Source organism: Mytilus californianus, unplaced genomic scaffold, assembly GCF_021869535.1.
Source record: "Mytilus californianus isolate M0D057914Y unplaced genomic scaffold, xbMytCali1.0.p SCAF_7, whole genome shotgun sequence".
Classification (NCBI taxonomy): domain Eukaryota; kingdom Metazoa; phylum Mollusca; class Bivalvia; order Mytilida; family Mytilidae; genus Mytilus; species Mytilus californianus.
The window spans coordinates 75,673,523-75,688,834 of NW_026262723.1; the positions used below are offsets into that span (position 1 = coordinate 75,673,523).

At 33.0% G+C, this 15,312-nt stretch overlaps 1 protein-coding gene and 1 long non-coding RNA gene across 20 annotated transcripts in view; one reads left to right on the forward strand and one right to left on the reverse strand.

Moving 5' to 3' along the window:
- Window positions 1-15,312, reverse strand: part of LOC127708485 (protein phosphatase 3 catalytic subunit alpha-like) — a 49,800-nt gene that overhangs the window by 6,830 nt on the left and 27,658 nt on the right. The window contains exons 5-13 of one of the 10 annotated variants that reach the window (XM_052213365.1): window positions 14,141-14,286; window positions 12,635-12,774; window positions 11,271-11,348; window positions 10,654-10,748; window positions 9,577-9,702; window positions 8,459-8,536; window positions 8,017-8,034; window positions 3,889-3,900; window positions 2,087-2,171 (exon numbers count right to left, since the gene is read on the reverse strand). In XM_052213365.1, coding sequence (XP_052069325.1) covers window positions 2,087-2,171; window positions 3,889-3,900; window positions 8,017-8,034; window positions 8,459-8,536; window positions 9,577-9,702; window positions 10,654-10,748; window positions 11,271-11,348; window positions 12,635-12,774; window positions 14,141-14,286 — 778 coding nt within the window. Of the gene's footprint in view, window positions 1-2,086; window positions 2,172-2,225; window positions 2,311-3,680; window positions 3,726-3,888; window positions 3,901-8,016; window positions 8,035-8,458; window positions 8,537-9,576; window positions 9,703-10,653; window positions 10,749-11,270; window positions 11,349-12,634; window positions 12,775-14,140; window positions 14,287-15,312 lie in introns of all 10 variants that reach the window. The other 9 variants (XM_052213366.1, XM_052213362.1, XM_052213364.1 and 6 more) reach the window with 9 other exon arrangements.
- Window positions 5,324-8,010, forward strand: LOC127708502 (uncharacterized). Of its 10 annotated transcripts, XR_007985287.1 has the most exons (4): window positions 5,324-5,704; window positions 5,905-6,234; window positions 6,335-6,444; window positions 6,545-8,010. It is a non-coding gene; the product is annotated as an uncharacterized LOC127708502 (long non-coding RNA). The 10 variants fall into 10 exon arrangements; XR_007985286.1 differs by having other exon boundaries at window positions 5,905-7,084; window positions 7,195-8,010; XR_007985285.1 differs by having other exon boundaries at window positions 5,905-6,874; window positions 6,975-8,010.

Sequence of the window (15,312 nt, forward strand, 5' to 3'; positions counted from 1 at the left end):
ATAGGATAATACTTCTCTCGGTACTTGTTTTATTTGTAAGCTCACAATTATATTCCAAAATGAACACTGACAATGACATACTAACTGCTAATCCTTCTAACGGCTTTTTTTAATTAAAAAGATTTTGAAAGGTCACTATGTAAGACTCCTGTAACAGGAAAAGTAGTTAAAGCTATTGGGTAGTATTTAAACTTGGTGATTGTAGGTCCCCAAGTCACTGGTAACAAATTTAGATAAAATAAAAACAGAATGTTGACAATCTTAAATTTGACTTTGATGATAATCTCAAGTCAAGATCCTGACATAGTCTTTCTTAATAATAAGCATCTGTAGAAATGACTTGAAAGCCTATGCCTTCCAATCTACCTATTAATAAAATGCTCCGCTGGGCGCAGCTTGATACGACCGCAAACGTCAAACCCTGAACAGTTGGGGCAAGTATGGACACAACATTCAAGTTTGATACAGCACTGAATTTGGATTGCGATTAAATATTTGACACAACACAGGTTTCTGACACAGAATGAATGTGCTCTAAGAACTAAAAATTTTTTAATTTACCTGTTCAAACCATATCATTATTTGCTTTTATATATTAATCAGAAATAACCAATTTAAAATGGAAAATTTATGATTCTTCACCCCCAAACTCAATCCCAGCCTTCCCTTTGTGGTATAGTACCTGCAGTACAATTTCAGAGAGATCCATACACTTGAACACAAGTTATTGTCTGTAAACCAGAAAAATGCTTGTTTTTTGGCCCCAAATTCCTAAACGTTTAGGGCAATTACCCCAAACTCAAACCCAGCTTTCCCTTTGTGATCTGGAACCTTGTAGTACAATTTCATAAAGATCCATACACTTACAAGTTATTGTCCTGAAACCAGAAAAATGCTTGTTTTTTGCCCCTTTTTTGGCCCCTAATTCCTAAAATTTTGAGGCAATTACCCCCAAAATCAATCCCAGCATTCCGTGTGATATGGAACCTTGTGGTACAATGTCAGAGAGATCCATACACTAACACACAAGTTATGTCTGGAAGTTACAAAAATGCTTATTTTTGGCCCCTAATTCCTTAACTGTTGGTACCATAACCCCCAAAATCAATCCCAACCTTCCTTTTGTGGTATTGAACCTTATGGTAAAATTTCATAGAGATCCATTCACTTAAACTAAAGTTAGAGTGCGAAAACCAATGTGTCTTCTGACGACGACGACGCCAACATCATACCAATATACGACCACAAAATTTTTTTGCGGTCGTATAAAAATTACAGAAGCACCTTCATAAGCTGAGTTGCGATTTTTATTGATTTGTAGTACTATAGATTTTACGGGTCAGGTGCTAATTACTTTTTGGCTTTGGAGATAAAAACTGTCAAATGATGGAAAACCAAAGATTTGCCCAAATCTAAAGTCTAAACTGCTACTGTGACCTGACTTTCAACCAAGTGATTTCAAAATCAATAGGGTATTTATCACCAACAAGGCAGTTATCCCCTAAACATTGATTAAGATCTGATTAATGGCTCTGCGACAGATATTATCTTGGATAATATTTTCCAAAATTGGTACATCAATAAGAACAGTGAACTTGACTTTCATCTACTTAGTCATTGTGTGCGGTTTCACCAGTACCAAGAGAAGTGAATAGATACAACATGGCAGGTACACATATAGGGTAGGAAAAATTTGGAAATGTATATATTACAAAACAGATATTTTATATAGTGAACATCTACAAAATAAACAAAACTATTGCAAAATCCTGTAAAAATCAAAGAAAAAACTTTCCCATGCTTATTAAATTGAAATCACTTTAAATACTTGTAATTCAGTTGATTAAATAACAAAATTCAATAACAATTATCTAACATTTTTCTTTTTTGAACTGAAAAGCAGAAGGCATAAATAAAATTTCATTGCCATGATTACTGGTGATTTCAAAGCAACTTTATGATCACATTTGTCTTGTTAATAACTTTTTTTCTTTCTTTGAATCTTGTAGGCTTCAATTTTTAAGCATGGAAAAACTAAAAAATCCAGGAAGAAAGTAAGAATCCATCATGAAGTCAGCTGACATACCTGAGAACTGTGAAGACCCTAGCCATTTTTCCAATGGCTCTGATTTTGTTCCTAATCACCTCTTTTCTTGCTGCCACTGCACCATCTGTAATGTAATTAACAAACACACACTGAGATTTAAGTTGTCAAGCTAACATACCTGAGTACTGAGAAGACCCTAGCCATTTTGCCTATGGCTCTGATCTTGTTTTTAGTCACTTTTTTCCTAGCTGCTACTGTACTCCCTGGAATCAAAGCACATCTGCATTTTACCCTGCTATAGAACAGTTAAAACACATGAACTGACATTCCTTCTAGTGCCATCTTGTGCTGTGTTAAATGAACTTGATTTTTCAATTAGTTTATATCATTGTTTCTGTCAAAAAAAATGACGAAAACTGTCTCTTTGTTTTCAAAACAAAACAATTTCAATAAGCAGAGAATTTCCATAAGGGAGAAGTTACAACTAAAATGTTAAATCATAAAAATAAAATTTAGAATCATAAATAAAACTTATCTATGTAAAAACTCAGCAAGGCAAATGCAAAGCCTTATCTAAACCTACTTGTGCTATTACTCCATTCAGATTTGCAGCTTTTGATCATCGGCAGCATTTCAATATTTATATAGTAAAATAGCCAATTCTTGTTGCACAGCTGCAGTTGAAACAATTTACTAACAAAGCAACTAGCTAGACTCATCAAATATCTTTTTATTTAAATTAAACATCATGTGCTAGAATAGCTTGCACTCAAAACTGGTGGGTTACCAGATAAAGAACAGCAGAAAATTGGAGTCCAGGGTTCACTAGTGACAAACAAATTCTACTTATTACCAGTGTAATTGTTAGTCCAACTGACTGTGAACCCTGGTGTTTGCAACATACTAACAACTAGCACAGGACTACTACAAAAAGCAAACAAATGACTAAGACATAATCAGTAAAAAATATTGAGGTGAATTAGAGCAAAGTAAAAAGCGTGGAAAGATCTGAAAGATAAGGCATTATTCTGATTATTTGGTTATATAAGTCAGACAGAGAGTCAAGCAACTAAGCTGCCTGACTTGTTAGTGGCCTCACATGACCAGTATTTAACAATGCATCAATGTTAACATGGTCAAACATGTCAAACATGCAAGCTTGGTAAAGTCCTTAGAAAATAGGACTGGCAACATTTCCACTAGAAACATTTGTTTTTGTATCAGTGATTACATGATTAAAAATGGAGTTAAGTGTTCATGATTTTATAATGTGTTCCTGATTTGTTTGTTACAATATTCCTCACATATGAAATTTATTATTCTAAAAACCATTTCAACCCCTAAAATTTCTAAAGACAAGTTACACATGGTACTGCAAGTTAAGTTGGGAAATATTGTTATTATCATCATCACTATTGTTGTTATTATTATACATAAAACATTCATTTATATGAAGGTTATTGAACTACTGCACTGTTATACATTTGTCGGTACATATAATTAGGTAAAAACATAGATCAAACTTGACATCACAGAATGCTGTGTGAGTTGTACTTAAAAAAAACCAGGAACACAATATATAAAACCATATGTTTAGCCATGTCAGATTATTTTTTCAGGACTTTAGACTTACTTGTCTCTCTGTCTACCTCTTTTATTGTTATTTTTCTCGCCTTGTCTAGAATTTAAAGATTTGAGAAGAGTTGAGAAAGATGCAAACAGATATGCGGAAAAATTCTACAAATTAAAGATTATACACTGTAACACGATTAAAATATGCAAACTAGCATTTTTAAAGGTAATATAGTTATTAATATATAAAGCTTGGGCTGTGCACTTACCATTACGCTGCCCTAATTGAGCACATGCAGGGATTTTCAAGGAACCCAACAAGAAAAGAAAAAGAAGAAAACAAAACACATTTACAAACATTCATCAAAAACATAACAAAAATTTGTGTAGCACAGCTTGCAAAATAAATATGTGGCTGATATGTATATATAAACAAGACTGTCCCACTACGACATTGTTAAAATAAGAAAACGTAAATTTAAAATGAGAAAAAAATTTTTTTTTACACAAAGAAATTTTGAATGTTTTTTTTTCTTCAATTAACTGATCAAAACTACTGGATAATTTTCTAATGGAACAGCTTTTTAATTCATTTTTGTGATGTTACTTCCAGCTTCCAAACAATTAAAAGGTTTTCCAATAATGAATCATTAGTTAATTAATCTGATATTTGTTTAAACTTTTATGAACACATTTCTTTAGTGACATCACAAAAACAAACATTAACATTAAAGCAACCTGCACACTCAATTTTTAATCATTTATTATCTGGATTAAATATAACAATAACAGTATACTGGTGATTTTCTAGTGTCTACTAAACTTAAGCAAGTTAACTTTCAATTCAAAATTCAAAACACCATGCCACTTCATACATATCAAAATACTTTGAGATTTGTGGTAAAAAAAAAAAAAAAAACATTGACAGATAGAAGAAAAGCTTTTCCCATAACAAACACATTAACAAGATAAAACTTTTATCACAGAGATGTGTCTCGCCTTTTTTAATTTTGATAATCCAAATGTTGAAATTAAAATAGCAATACTTTAACATGTAAGTTATGCAAATGTTCAAAGTCGATGAACCATGACTTGAAGGTACATGGCTAAACAATCTCCATGGAAATGAGATGTGCCAATGCTAATACAACTGCATACCAAATACCATTGACTTATTATAAGTCGTTCCCTTTAAACAAACCTAAACACAAACATTAACTTGTAAACTACGTAAAAGTTTCAAAGTCAATGAACCATGATGAGGGGGTGGGGCTATATAATCTCCATGGAAACAATACTTGCAAATGCCAATAAATTTGAATACCAAATATCATTGACTTAACATTAGCACTTTATCTTAAACTGATCTTATCACAAACTAATACATGTAAACTAAGCAAAAGTTTCAAAGTCAATAGACCATGACTGAGGGGGCAGGGTCAAATATTCTCCATGGAAATGAGATGTGCTAATGCTTATACAACTGAATACCAATCAGCATTGGCCTACCACTAATAGTTCCCCTTGAAGTGACCTAATCACAAACTAATACATGTAAACTAAGCAAAATATTCATAGTCAATAGACCATGACTAAGGAGCAGAGCCAAATATTCTCCATGGAAATGAGATAGGCCAATGCTTATACAACTGCATACCAAATATCAATGACCTACCACTTGTGGTTCACCATAAACTAGACCTAATCACAAACTAATACATTGTTGACGACGACTCCGCTGCCGGAAACAGCATACCTATGTCTCGCTTTTCGACTCCGTCAAGGCGAGACAAAAATTAAGCATTTTTGTTTTTACAACCTTCTGACCATAAATTTTAGCAAATATGAAGAGAAATTCAAAAACTTCATAGAACAGGAATTGTATAGAAAAATCAACAACATTTATGAAAATTGAAAAATATTCAGAAATAAAAAGATCATGGTACAGCTGCTTTTTTTAAAACTAAATCAAGAAGTATGTGTCTGACAATGTCTCACACATTACAACCCATCACTGTCACGCTGCATAACAAATATGAAGTCATTCTGTTAATTAGTACCCAAGGAAAGTGTGGGAAACAGGAAGTAGGTGTCTGACACATTACAACCCATCACTGTCACACTGCTTAACAAATATGAAGTCATTCTGTTAATTAGTACCCAAGGAAAGTGTGGGAAACAGGAAGTAGGTGTCTGACACATTACAACCCATCACTGTCACACTGCTTAACAAATATGAAGTCATTCTGTTAATTAGTACCCAAGGAAAGTGTAGGAAACAGGAGGTAGGTGTCTGACAATGTCTCACACATTACAACCCATCACTGTCACGCTGCTTAACAAATATGAAGTCATTCTGTTCATTAGTACCCAAGGAAAGTGTAGGAAACAGGAAGTAGGTGTCTGACAATGTCTGACACATTACAACCCATCACTGTCACGCTGCTTAACAAATATGAAGTCATTCTGTTAATTAGTACCCAAGGAAAGTGTGGGAAACAGGAAGTAGGTGTCTGACAATGTCTCACACATTACAACCCATCACTGTCACGCTGCTTAACAAATATGGAGTCATTCTGTTAATTAGTACCCAAGGAAAGTGTGGGAAACAGGAAGTAGGTGTCTGACACATTACAACCCATCACTGTCACACTGCTTAACAAATATGAAGTCATTCTGTTAATTAGTACCCAAGGAAAGTGTAGGAAACAGGAGGTAGGTGTCTGACAATGTCTCACACATTACAACCCATCACTGTCACGCTGCTTAACAAATATGGAGTCATTCTGTTAATTAGTACCCAAGGAAAGTGTGGGAAACAGGAAGTAGGTGTCTGACACATTACAACCCATCACTGTCACACTGCTTAACAAATATGAAGTCATTCTGTTAATTAGTACCCAAGGAAAGTGTAGGAAACAGGAGGTAGGTGTCTGACAATGTCTCACACATTACAACCCATCACTGTCACGCTGCTTAACAAATATGAAGTCATTCTGTTCATTAGTACCCAAGGAAAGTGTAGGAAACAGGAAGTAGGTGTCTGACAATGTCTGACACATTACAACCCATCACTGTCACGCTGCTTAACAAATATGAAGTCATTCTGTTAATTAGTACCCAAGGAAAGTGTGGGAAACAGGAAGTAGGTGTCTGACAATGTCTCACACATTACAACCCATCACTGTCACGCTGCTTAACAAATATGGAGTCATTCTGTTAATTAGTACCCAAGGAAAGTGTGGGAAACAGGAAGTAGGTGTCTGACACATTACAACCCATCACTGTCACACTGCTTAACAAATATGAAGTCATTCTGTTAATTAGTACCCAAGGAAAGTGTAGGAAACAGGAGGTAGGTGTCTGACAATGTCTCACACATTACAACCCATCACTGTCACGCTGCTTAACAAATATGAAGTCATTCTGTTCATTAGTACCCAAGGAAAGTGTAGGAAACAGGAAGTAGGTGTCTGACAATGTCCGACACATTACAACCCATCACTGTCACGCTGCTTAACAAATATGAAGTCATTCTGTTAATTAGTACCCAAGGAAAGTGTGGGAAACAGGAGGTAGGTGTCTGACAATGTCTGACACATTACAACCCACCACTGTCACGCTTCTTAACAAATATGAAGTCACTCTGTTAATTAGTACCCAAGGAAAGTGTGGGAAAAATTTCAAAATATTGGCAAATAGGAAGTAAGTGTCTGGCAGATCCTTAGTGTGTTCTGATTTCACAACTTATCACTGAAAAGCTGCTGATCATATGTATAGTAATCAATACAGTAGTACCAGAGAAAAGTGTGTTGCACAAAGGGACTGGTGAACAAACAAACAAATGTCTTCTTCACTCCTAAAACACAATCTCAAACAATCAACAATACTTTGAATGCTTTATAGCCTTAACTTCTAGAGTTAATATGAGTTTCAAAAGCTTGTTTTCTAACAATGTACTATGTAGGAACATGTACTACATGCACAACAAATGGGTAAGTGAAGTACTGCAGCGAATCACTTCTAGTACCATTTTAAAATTAGTCTTACTCTAGCTAGAATTCTATTCATATTCTCAGTGTATTATCACCAAATTATATCTATACTTGAAGGCTTGCAAGAGGTAAATTTACTGGGAAATCCAATACCTGTGTGGCAGAAAAATTCATATGCCAGAATTGATCTTATTTCTATACTCCAGACTTAACAGAATTGTCTATCAACTCTCATAAATTCAGCTTAATTTTAATAGGATCAGATTTAGACATTCAAATGAAGTTAATATTATTTGTAAAACAGTGCAGTGAGTGACAATGATGTGAAACCTTTAACACTGACCCTATTATATGAGCAGGCCCCTTCACTCCTAAAACACTAGCTCAAACAATCAACAATACCTTGTATCAATATTGGCACTGAAATAAACTTTTGTTTCAGACTATCTCTCTCAAAACTTTCTTTTTAGAAGCTAGTGTTTACTTTCTCGAGTCAAATTCATAATACTATACGTTGTGACATAATTAGTACCATAGTACATGATACTCGTTCGACAAATGACAGAAGCATGTCTTCTGAACATAATGAATTGAGTTGTTAATAATTATGTATTGCTATTTTATAACAGTTAAGTTTCAAGTATACATGTAAATAAATTGATAAGTCATCAATGGGCAGGTTATTTGAAGCACAAAGAGCTCTATATATTATGTCTATATTGGAATTTCAATAAACTGTTTTAGTCATGTATAAATACTTTTTATTTTCTGGTGCAATTTAAATGTTTCTACACATATCGACTTATTCTCACTGTAAAACAGAATACAGAGAAGTTAAACTTACCATCTAAGATCTCGTCGCCTGCCATTATAAGCTCATCATCTGAGCAAATATTCAATACATTCACTAACATTTCTGTAACTGTAAAACAAATGTCTTCTGTTAGAATTAGTTTGTGACTAATGTGATTAATATGATTAATTTATTTACAAATATTAAATAGAGCTGGACACCTGTCTATTGTTGAACATTGTATGATGCCCTGTAATGTTGTTTGATTATTTATGTTGTTGGGTTGCTGTTATTGATGAAACCACACACCTTTTATTCATACGAATGTGTTATTCTGGATAAAATATTGGATTTCTAAAAATAAGCCAAACTTAGCATCTGTGAAAATTACTTTTTATAATATGACATTCATGAATTGATTAAAATATACAGATGCTAATACAATACCATACCAAATTTCAGTGGTACAAGAGCTCAAAGTACTTCAGAATCAATCTCTGAAAGTGACTTCTCTTCTAACAACTTACAAGAAGAAGTTGTGTGCAAATTTTAAAAGAAATGCATGTTCTCACACTCAATTTAATGTTCAGTTTTTACAATATTGCTTTTTAATCTGTATTTTAAGTCTTCCTACATATTTCATTCTTTTTTGTTAAATACAAATTCAATGTTTAATTGCTTTTAATAGTTACAAATAACTATACATATTGTGTACCAGTCAAACAACTGTACTTCTATTATATATCTAATTACTTTTAAAAAAGAATTTATACAAAGACGAATATAGGTAATTAATGTAATACAGATTTTAGTCATTGTCTGTCCACCTTGTGTAACTAAAGCTCCTGCATCATTGGCAATTTGTAACAAAGTACGAATGAAATAACACTTTATAACCTTTATCAATTTCTAAAATAATATCACTTAAATTGAACTTTTGATCTTTTCAAAAGAAATTTATAATAACAAAGCTAAAAGAATAATGTTGACCTCAAACTCGAAAAAAACATTATCTTGTCAAAACTTTTTGTAGTTTCATTCAATGAACAACTATGTATTTACAAAACTTTTTTTTTACCCAAACTGAAAGTCTATAAGTGTAGAGGCTATAATATAAATATAATTGTCTGCATCATCATGTCTTGTACAAACCTTTGTCTTGTACAAACCTTTTTCTCCTACAAATGGTAATGACCAGGTAAATACATCCATAAAATTGGGTAACCAATATGGATGTGGGGAACAATTAAATTGCCTGATGTTCATCACATTATTTTCATATTTCAATATGGCAGCTGAAAAAAATCAAAAAATCATTCAAACGTTTTGTAGACAAGATATTAATCATGATAAATATGTGATCAACATATGAATTTAATATTATGCTGTTCTTGACATCATATATTATGGTTCTAATATGACGTTCTTCAAATGCTTCGAGTACACACCAGTGATAAAATATGAATATATTTATATATTAGCTGATCGACAACATCATGATTCGTTTGGGCTGTTCCAATCTTACTCCCACGTCCTATGCTATTTATGAACGAGTTACCCAAGGTCAGACGGTGTAGACGACATCATTGAAGGATGATGTTAGAATGTACCATAAGCATTCTACAGAAAAAAACACTAAGTGAAAATGAAGGTCGTCTTAACTTGAAAACATATACAGACGTTGATCAAAATTTGTTGAAAGCCCATTTTCTTAAAAGTAAGATAATCATATAACTTTTTTTCAAACCGGTCTTTAATAGTATGTTATTTAAATCATATAATCGTGTCACTCATTCTGTTTTCTTCTTTTTCTCCTTTAATATTAATAGTGTGTTCAATAATGGGAACAGTATATCGTTCAAAATAAATTCAAGCCCCCATGAATTATTTCATAATCCTGCTGACATAAAATTGCCTTGAAAAGTGTGATACTAGTGGACAAAAGTATTCCATCCCTAAAGTCTCCTTTACTGATACTACAGTTGCAATATTTACCTACTGGTTTATCTAAATTGTATTTCGCCTGGAGTAATAAGATATGTGAATGCCATTACATCCTATATCAAATATTGAGTTTTCATTTCTTTGTTTTCAGAATTTATCACATCTTGTTATTCAACTTCATAATACAGTGCTTCTGCACCAATTTTCATTTTTTTAAATAGAATTATGCATTTTCTACTGCAGAGAATATGTTCCATCTGTTTCTATATAAGCATCTGGTACATTCAATAAACAATTCTTACCTTTATTATTATAAACATCTAAATAATTAGGTGCTGAAAATATCGTAATTAATGAAGGAAAGCCTGTGGTTTGACTTTTTCTATACATTCTGTACCTGTAATAGACATGAAGGATGATTTAATGATATCTGATAATATGCATGGCCAACTCGTTATTTACATAAGCTCAAGCACAAGAAAACATTCATTTAAAAAAAAATCTTTTTCTTGCTTTTTTAAAAAGTATTCTTACCAATTGTTAGTACATTGCACAGATTAAAGATTGGTATTTAAATTTACTGATTTTTTCGACATTACAGTATTGTGACCATTTATTTCAATGCTATCTATGAAGATATGAAAATATACAATGAAAAACTCAAGTAGTGCTTACAACCAAAAAACTCAAAAATTTCTGAATTTACAGTATTAACCTTGGCCTTTGCAAAACATCAGATTTAGAGACACAAACTGAGTTTACCTATTGAAGAGTAGCCAAGGATGCAACTGAACCGAATCTGTATGGGAACCATCAAATGATTGTGCCTACTTATTTTGGGTTCATTAGTTATGTAGTTCTGCAGAAGAAAATTGAATTTAGCCCTTTAAATCATGATCCTATTAAGTTGTAAACTCACCCAGCATCTTGCGCTTCATGAGCTCGTATAATTGATAATAGATTATTCTGCTGTAAAAAATCACAACATGCTGCATAGCTGAAAACAAAATAAATTCTTCATGAATTTATCCATTATTTAAAATTTACCTGAACCAAACTTTTTAGATCCAATGAATGGATTGAAGTTTTACATGTTAAATTTAATTTTTTGAAAAGGTTTTCTTGTGAATTCACAAATAATAAATTGCTTCGCTGAGCGCAGCTGGATACGACCACAGATGTCCAACCCTGAAAAGTTGGGGCCAAAATGGACACAATATTCATGCTTGACACAGGTCTGAATTTGGATTGTAATTAAATTTTTGACACATAATGGGTTTCTAACAGAGAATAACTGTAGTCAAAGAACTTCAAATTGGTTATATGATTTGAATTTATATTCAATTTTTTGCTTTCGTGCAAAACACTATGCGAATTGACCCCAACCCCCCAAAAAAATTTTACCTCGTTTTTTGGGGTTTGTGCAATACACTATGCTGTTGTGCTGTTGAATATTAACCTCCCCCCCCCCCCAAAAAAAAATATTTGAAGAAATTTTCTTTTAATTTCTGAAATCTGAAATGAGAAAAATTGTCCCCCTCCAATTTTTTTCACCTCCCCCCTTTCCCTTATTCAAAAAAGTAATTCTTTCCCTCAATTTATGGTCAGTATCTCAGACAATCACCATTCTTAATACATAATTTACAAGCAGTGTAAGGGAGGTAATCAAACATTGTTCCTTAAATTGATTTGGGTTACCTCCCTTACACTGCTTTTAAATTGTCTCAATTGTCCTTTTAACAAGAAAAACCCTTGTTTTTGCCCCTAAATCCTCAATGGTTTGAACCATAACCCCCCAATAGTCAATCCTAACCATCCCTTTGTAGTACGGAAACTTGTGGTATAATTTCAGAGAGATTCATACACTTTAACACAAGTTATTGTCTGGAAACTACAAAAATGCTTATTTGGGCCCCCTTTTTGGCCCCTAATTCCAGTCAGTTGGGACCATAACCCCCAAAATCCATCCCAACCTTCCCTTAGTGGTTATAAACCTTGTGTTGAAATTTTATTGATTTCTATTTACTTATACTAAAGTTATTATCCGGAAACCATCTGTCTTTGGACAACGCTGACGACGACAATGACAACATGATACAAATATACCACCAAATTTTTTTTTAATTTTTGCGGTCGTATAAAAAAATCAACATAAAAATGTTTGGTTTGTCTTTAAAATTCAAGATTTGTCACTGATGTCTACATATTAAATGTTGAATATGAAAATGTTCTCTATTATGCAAGGAATTCATAATCTGATTTGCTTCATTTTCAAATATTCACCTGTAAAAATATGAGCAACCCCTGACACTATTATGAGTAAAGTGCTCTGTAGTCTTTTCTGTTCCGAAATCTTCTAATGGATCTGACCATAAAAGATCACACATTGGACCAAATGCTGGAGGTTCTTTAAATCTGTCCAACTGAAAATGTAAAACTTAAAACTGATAAATTTAAAAAAAAAAAACTCTCAGCCCAAAGATCATGAAATCTAAAAGACCTAAAAAAGCTGAAATTTTGACATGAAAATATAGTTCTTCCTCATTACAATTTTTTTTACTTACTTATCCTATTTTTCTAAAAGAAACCCTGAACAATCATTTTTTGTTTGGCCCAAGTGTTATACTGATTTAAACTGTTGAACCAGCATCCTTTACCGACTCGTGTGAAAAAGGACAGCATTGATTGTAAGATACCAATGGTTAAGAGCTATGATGTGACTTTTAGTGGAAAGTAAATGATAAATTGCTTGTTTTCATATCTGTTCTTCAAAAAAGCTTTAAACTGTGTTTTGTAAAAAGGAAATAGATACAGTTAAATAATGTATTTTAATTTGTAAATAGCAACAAAGTATGTATAATAGGACCAATAAACTGTTATCACAGAGATAAGTCTCGCCTTTTTATAATTTTGATAATGCAAATGTTGAAATTATAAAATAGCAACACTTTAACATGTAAGTTATGTAAATATTCAAAGTCGATGAACCATGACTGAAGGTACATGGCTAAACAATCTCCATGGAATGAGATGTGCCAATGCTAATACAACTGCATACCAAATACCATTGACTTATTATACATCGTTCCCTTTAAACAAACCTAAACACAAACATTAACTTGTAAACTATGTAAAAGTTTCAAAGTCAATGAACCATGATCAAGGGTGGCAAAATAATTTCCATGGTAATGAGATATGCCAATGCTTATACAACTGAACACCAATTAACATTGACCTACCACTAATGGTTCCCCATAAATTGACCTAATCACAAACTAATACATGTAAACTATGAAAAGTTTCGAAGTCAATAGACCTTGACTGAGGGGGTGGGGCCAAATAATCTCCATGGTAATGAGATATGCCAATGCTTATACAACTGCATACCAAATATCATTGACCTACCACTAGTGGTTCTCCATAAATTGACGTAATCACAAACTAATACATGTAAACTATGAAAAGTTTCAAAGTCAATAGACCTTGACTGAGGGGGCGGGTCAAATAATCTCCATGGTAATGAGATGTGCCAATGCTTATACAAGTGCATACCAAATATCATTGACCTACCACAAGTGGTTCACCATGAACTAGGCCTAATCACAAACTAATACATTGATGATGCCGCCGCCGGAAACAGCATACCTTGGTCTCGCTTTTTTCAAGGCGAGACAAAAACCATAACAGATTTTTTACTCTCTGCATTGAACCAAAGTTTATTTGACTCCTGCCTATGTTTTACAACCCTTTGGAATGGCTGCAGCTGAAGAAGATCAATTTAATGCATACTTTTCTGATATCATCCAATGTATGAACTTCTGGTGATAATCCACCATGCACACATAAAAACTGTTGATTCATTAAAGCTGATAATGGTAAACAATCAAAGGCTTCCATACATGCATCATATACTTTTTCGGTATACTTTATTTTACCTAAAATAAAAAAAAATAAAATGCTTCGCTGGGCGCAGCTTGATACGACCGCAGAGGTCGAACCCTGAACAGTTGGGGCAAGTATGGACACAACATTCAAGCTTGATACAGCTCTGAATTTGGATTGTGATTAAATATTTGACACAGCATAGGTTTCTGACACAGAAAGAATGTGGTCTAAGAACTTCAATTTTTTTAATTTACCTATTATGGTCCAATGTCCAAAATCAAAATACATGTTTAGATTCAGCATATCAAAGAACCCCAATAATTCAATTTTTGATGAAATCAAACAAAGTTTAATTTTGGACCCTTTTGAACTCAATATGAACCAATTTGATAGCGGGCCCACAAATAAAAAATCTAAATACATGGTAAGATTCAGCATATCAAAGAACCCCATATATTCAATTTTTGTTGAAATCAAACAAAGTTTAATTTTGGACCCCAATTTGGACCAACTTGAAAACTGGGCCAAAAATCTAAAATCTAAATACATGTTTAGATTCAGCATATCAAAGAACCCCAAGAATTCAATTTTTGTTAAAATCAAACTAAGTTTAATTTTGGACCCTTTTGACCTCAATGTGGACAAAGTTGATAACGGGGCCCAAAAATCAAAAATCTAAATACATGGTTAGATTCAGCATATCAAAGAACCCCATATATTCAATTTTTGTTGAAATCAAACAAAGTTTAATTTTGGACCCCAATTTGGACCAACTTGAAAACTGGGCCACAAATAAAAAATCTAAATACATGGTTAGATTCAGCATATCAAAGAACCCCATATATTCAATTTTTGTTGAAATCAAACAAAGTTTAATTTTGGACCCCAATTTGGACCAACTTGAAAACTGGGCCACAAATAAAAAATCTAAATACATGGTTAGATTCAGCATATCAAAGAACCCCATATATTCAATTTTTGTTGAAATCAAACAAAGTTTAATTTGGGCCCCAACTTGGACCAACTTGAAAACTGGGCCAATTATCAAAAATCTAAACACATGTTTAGATTCAGCA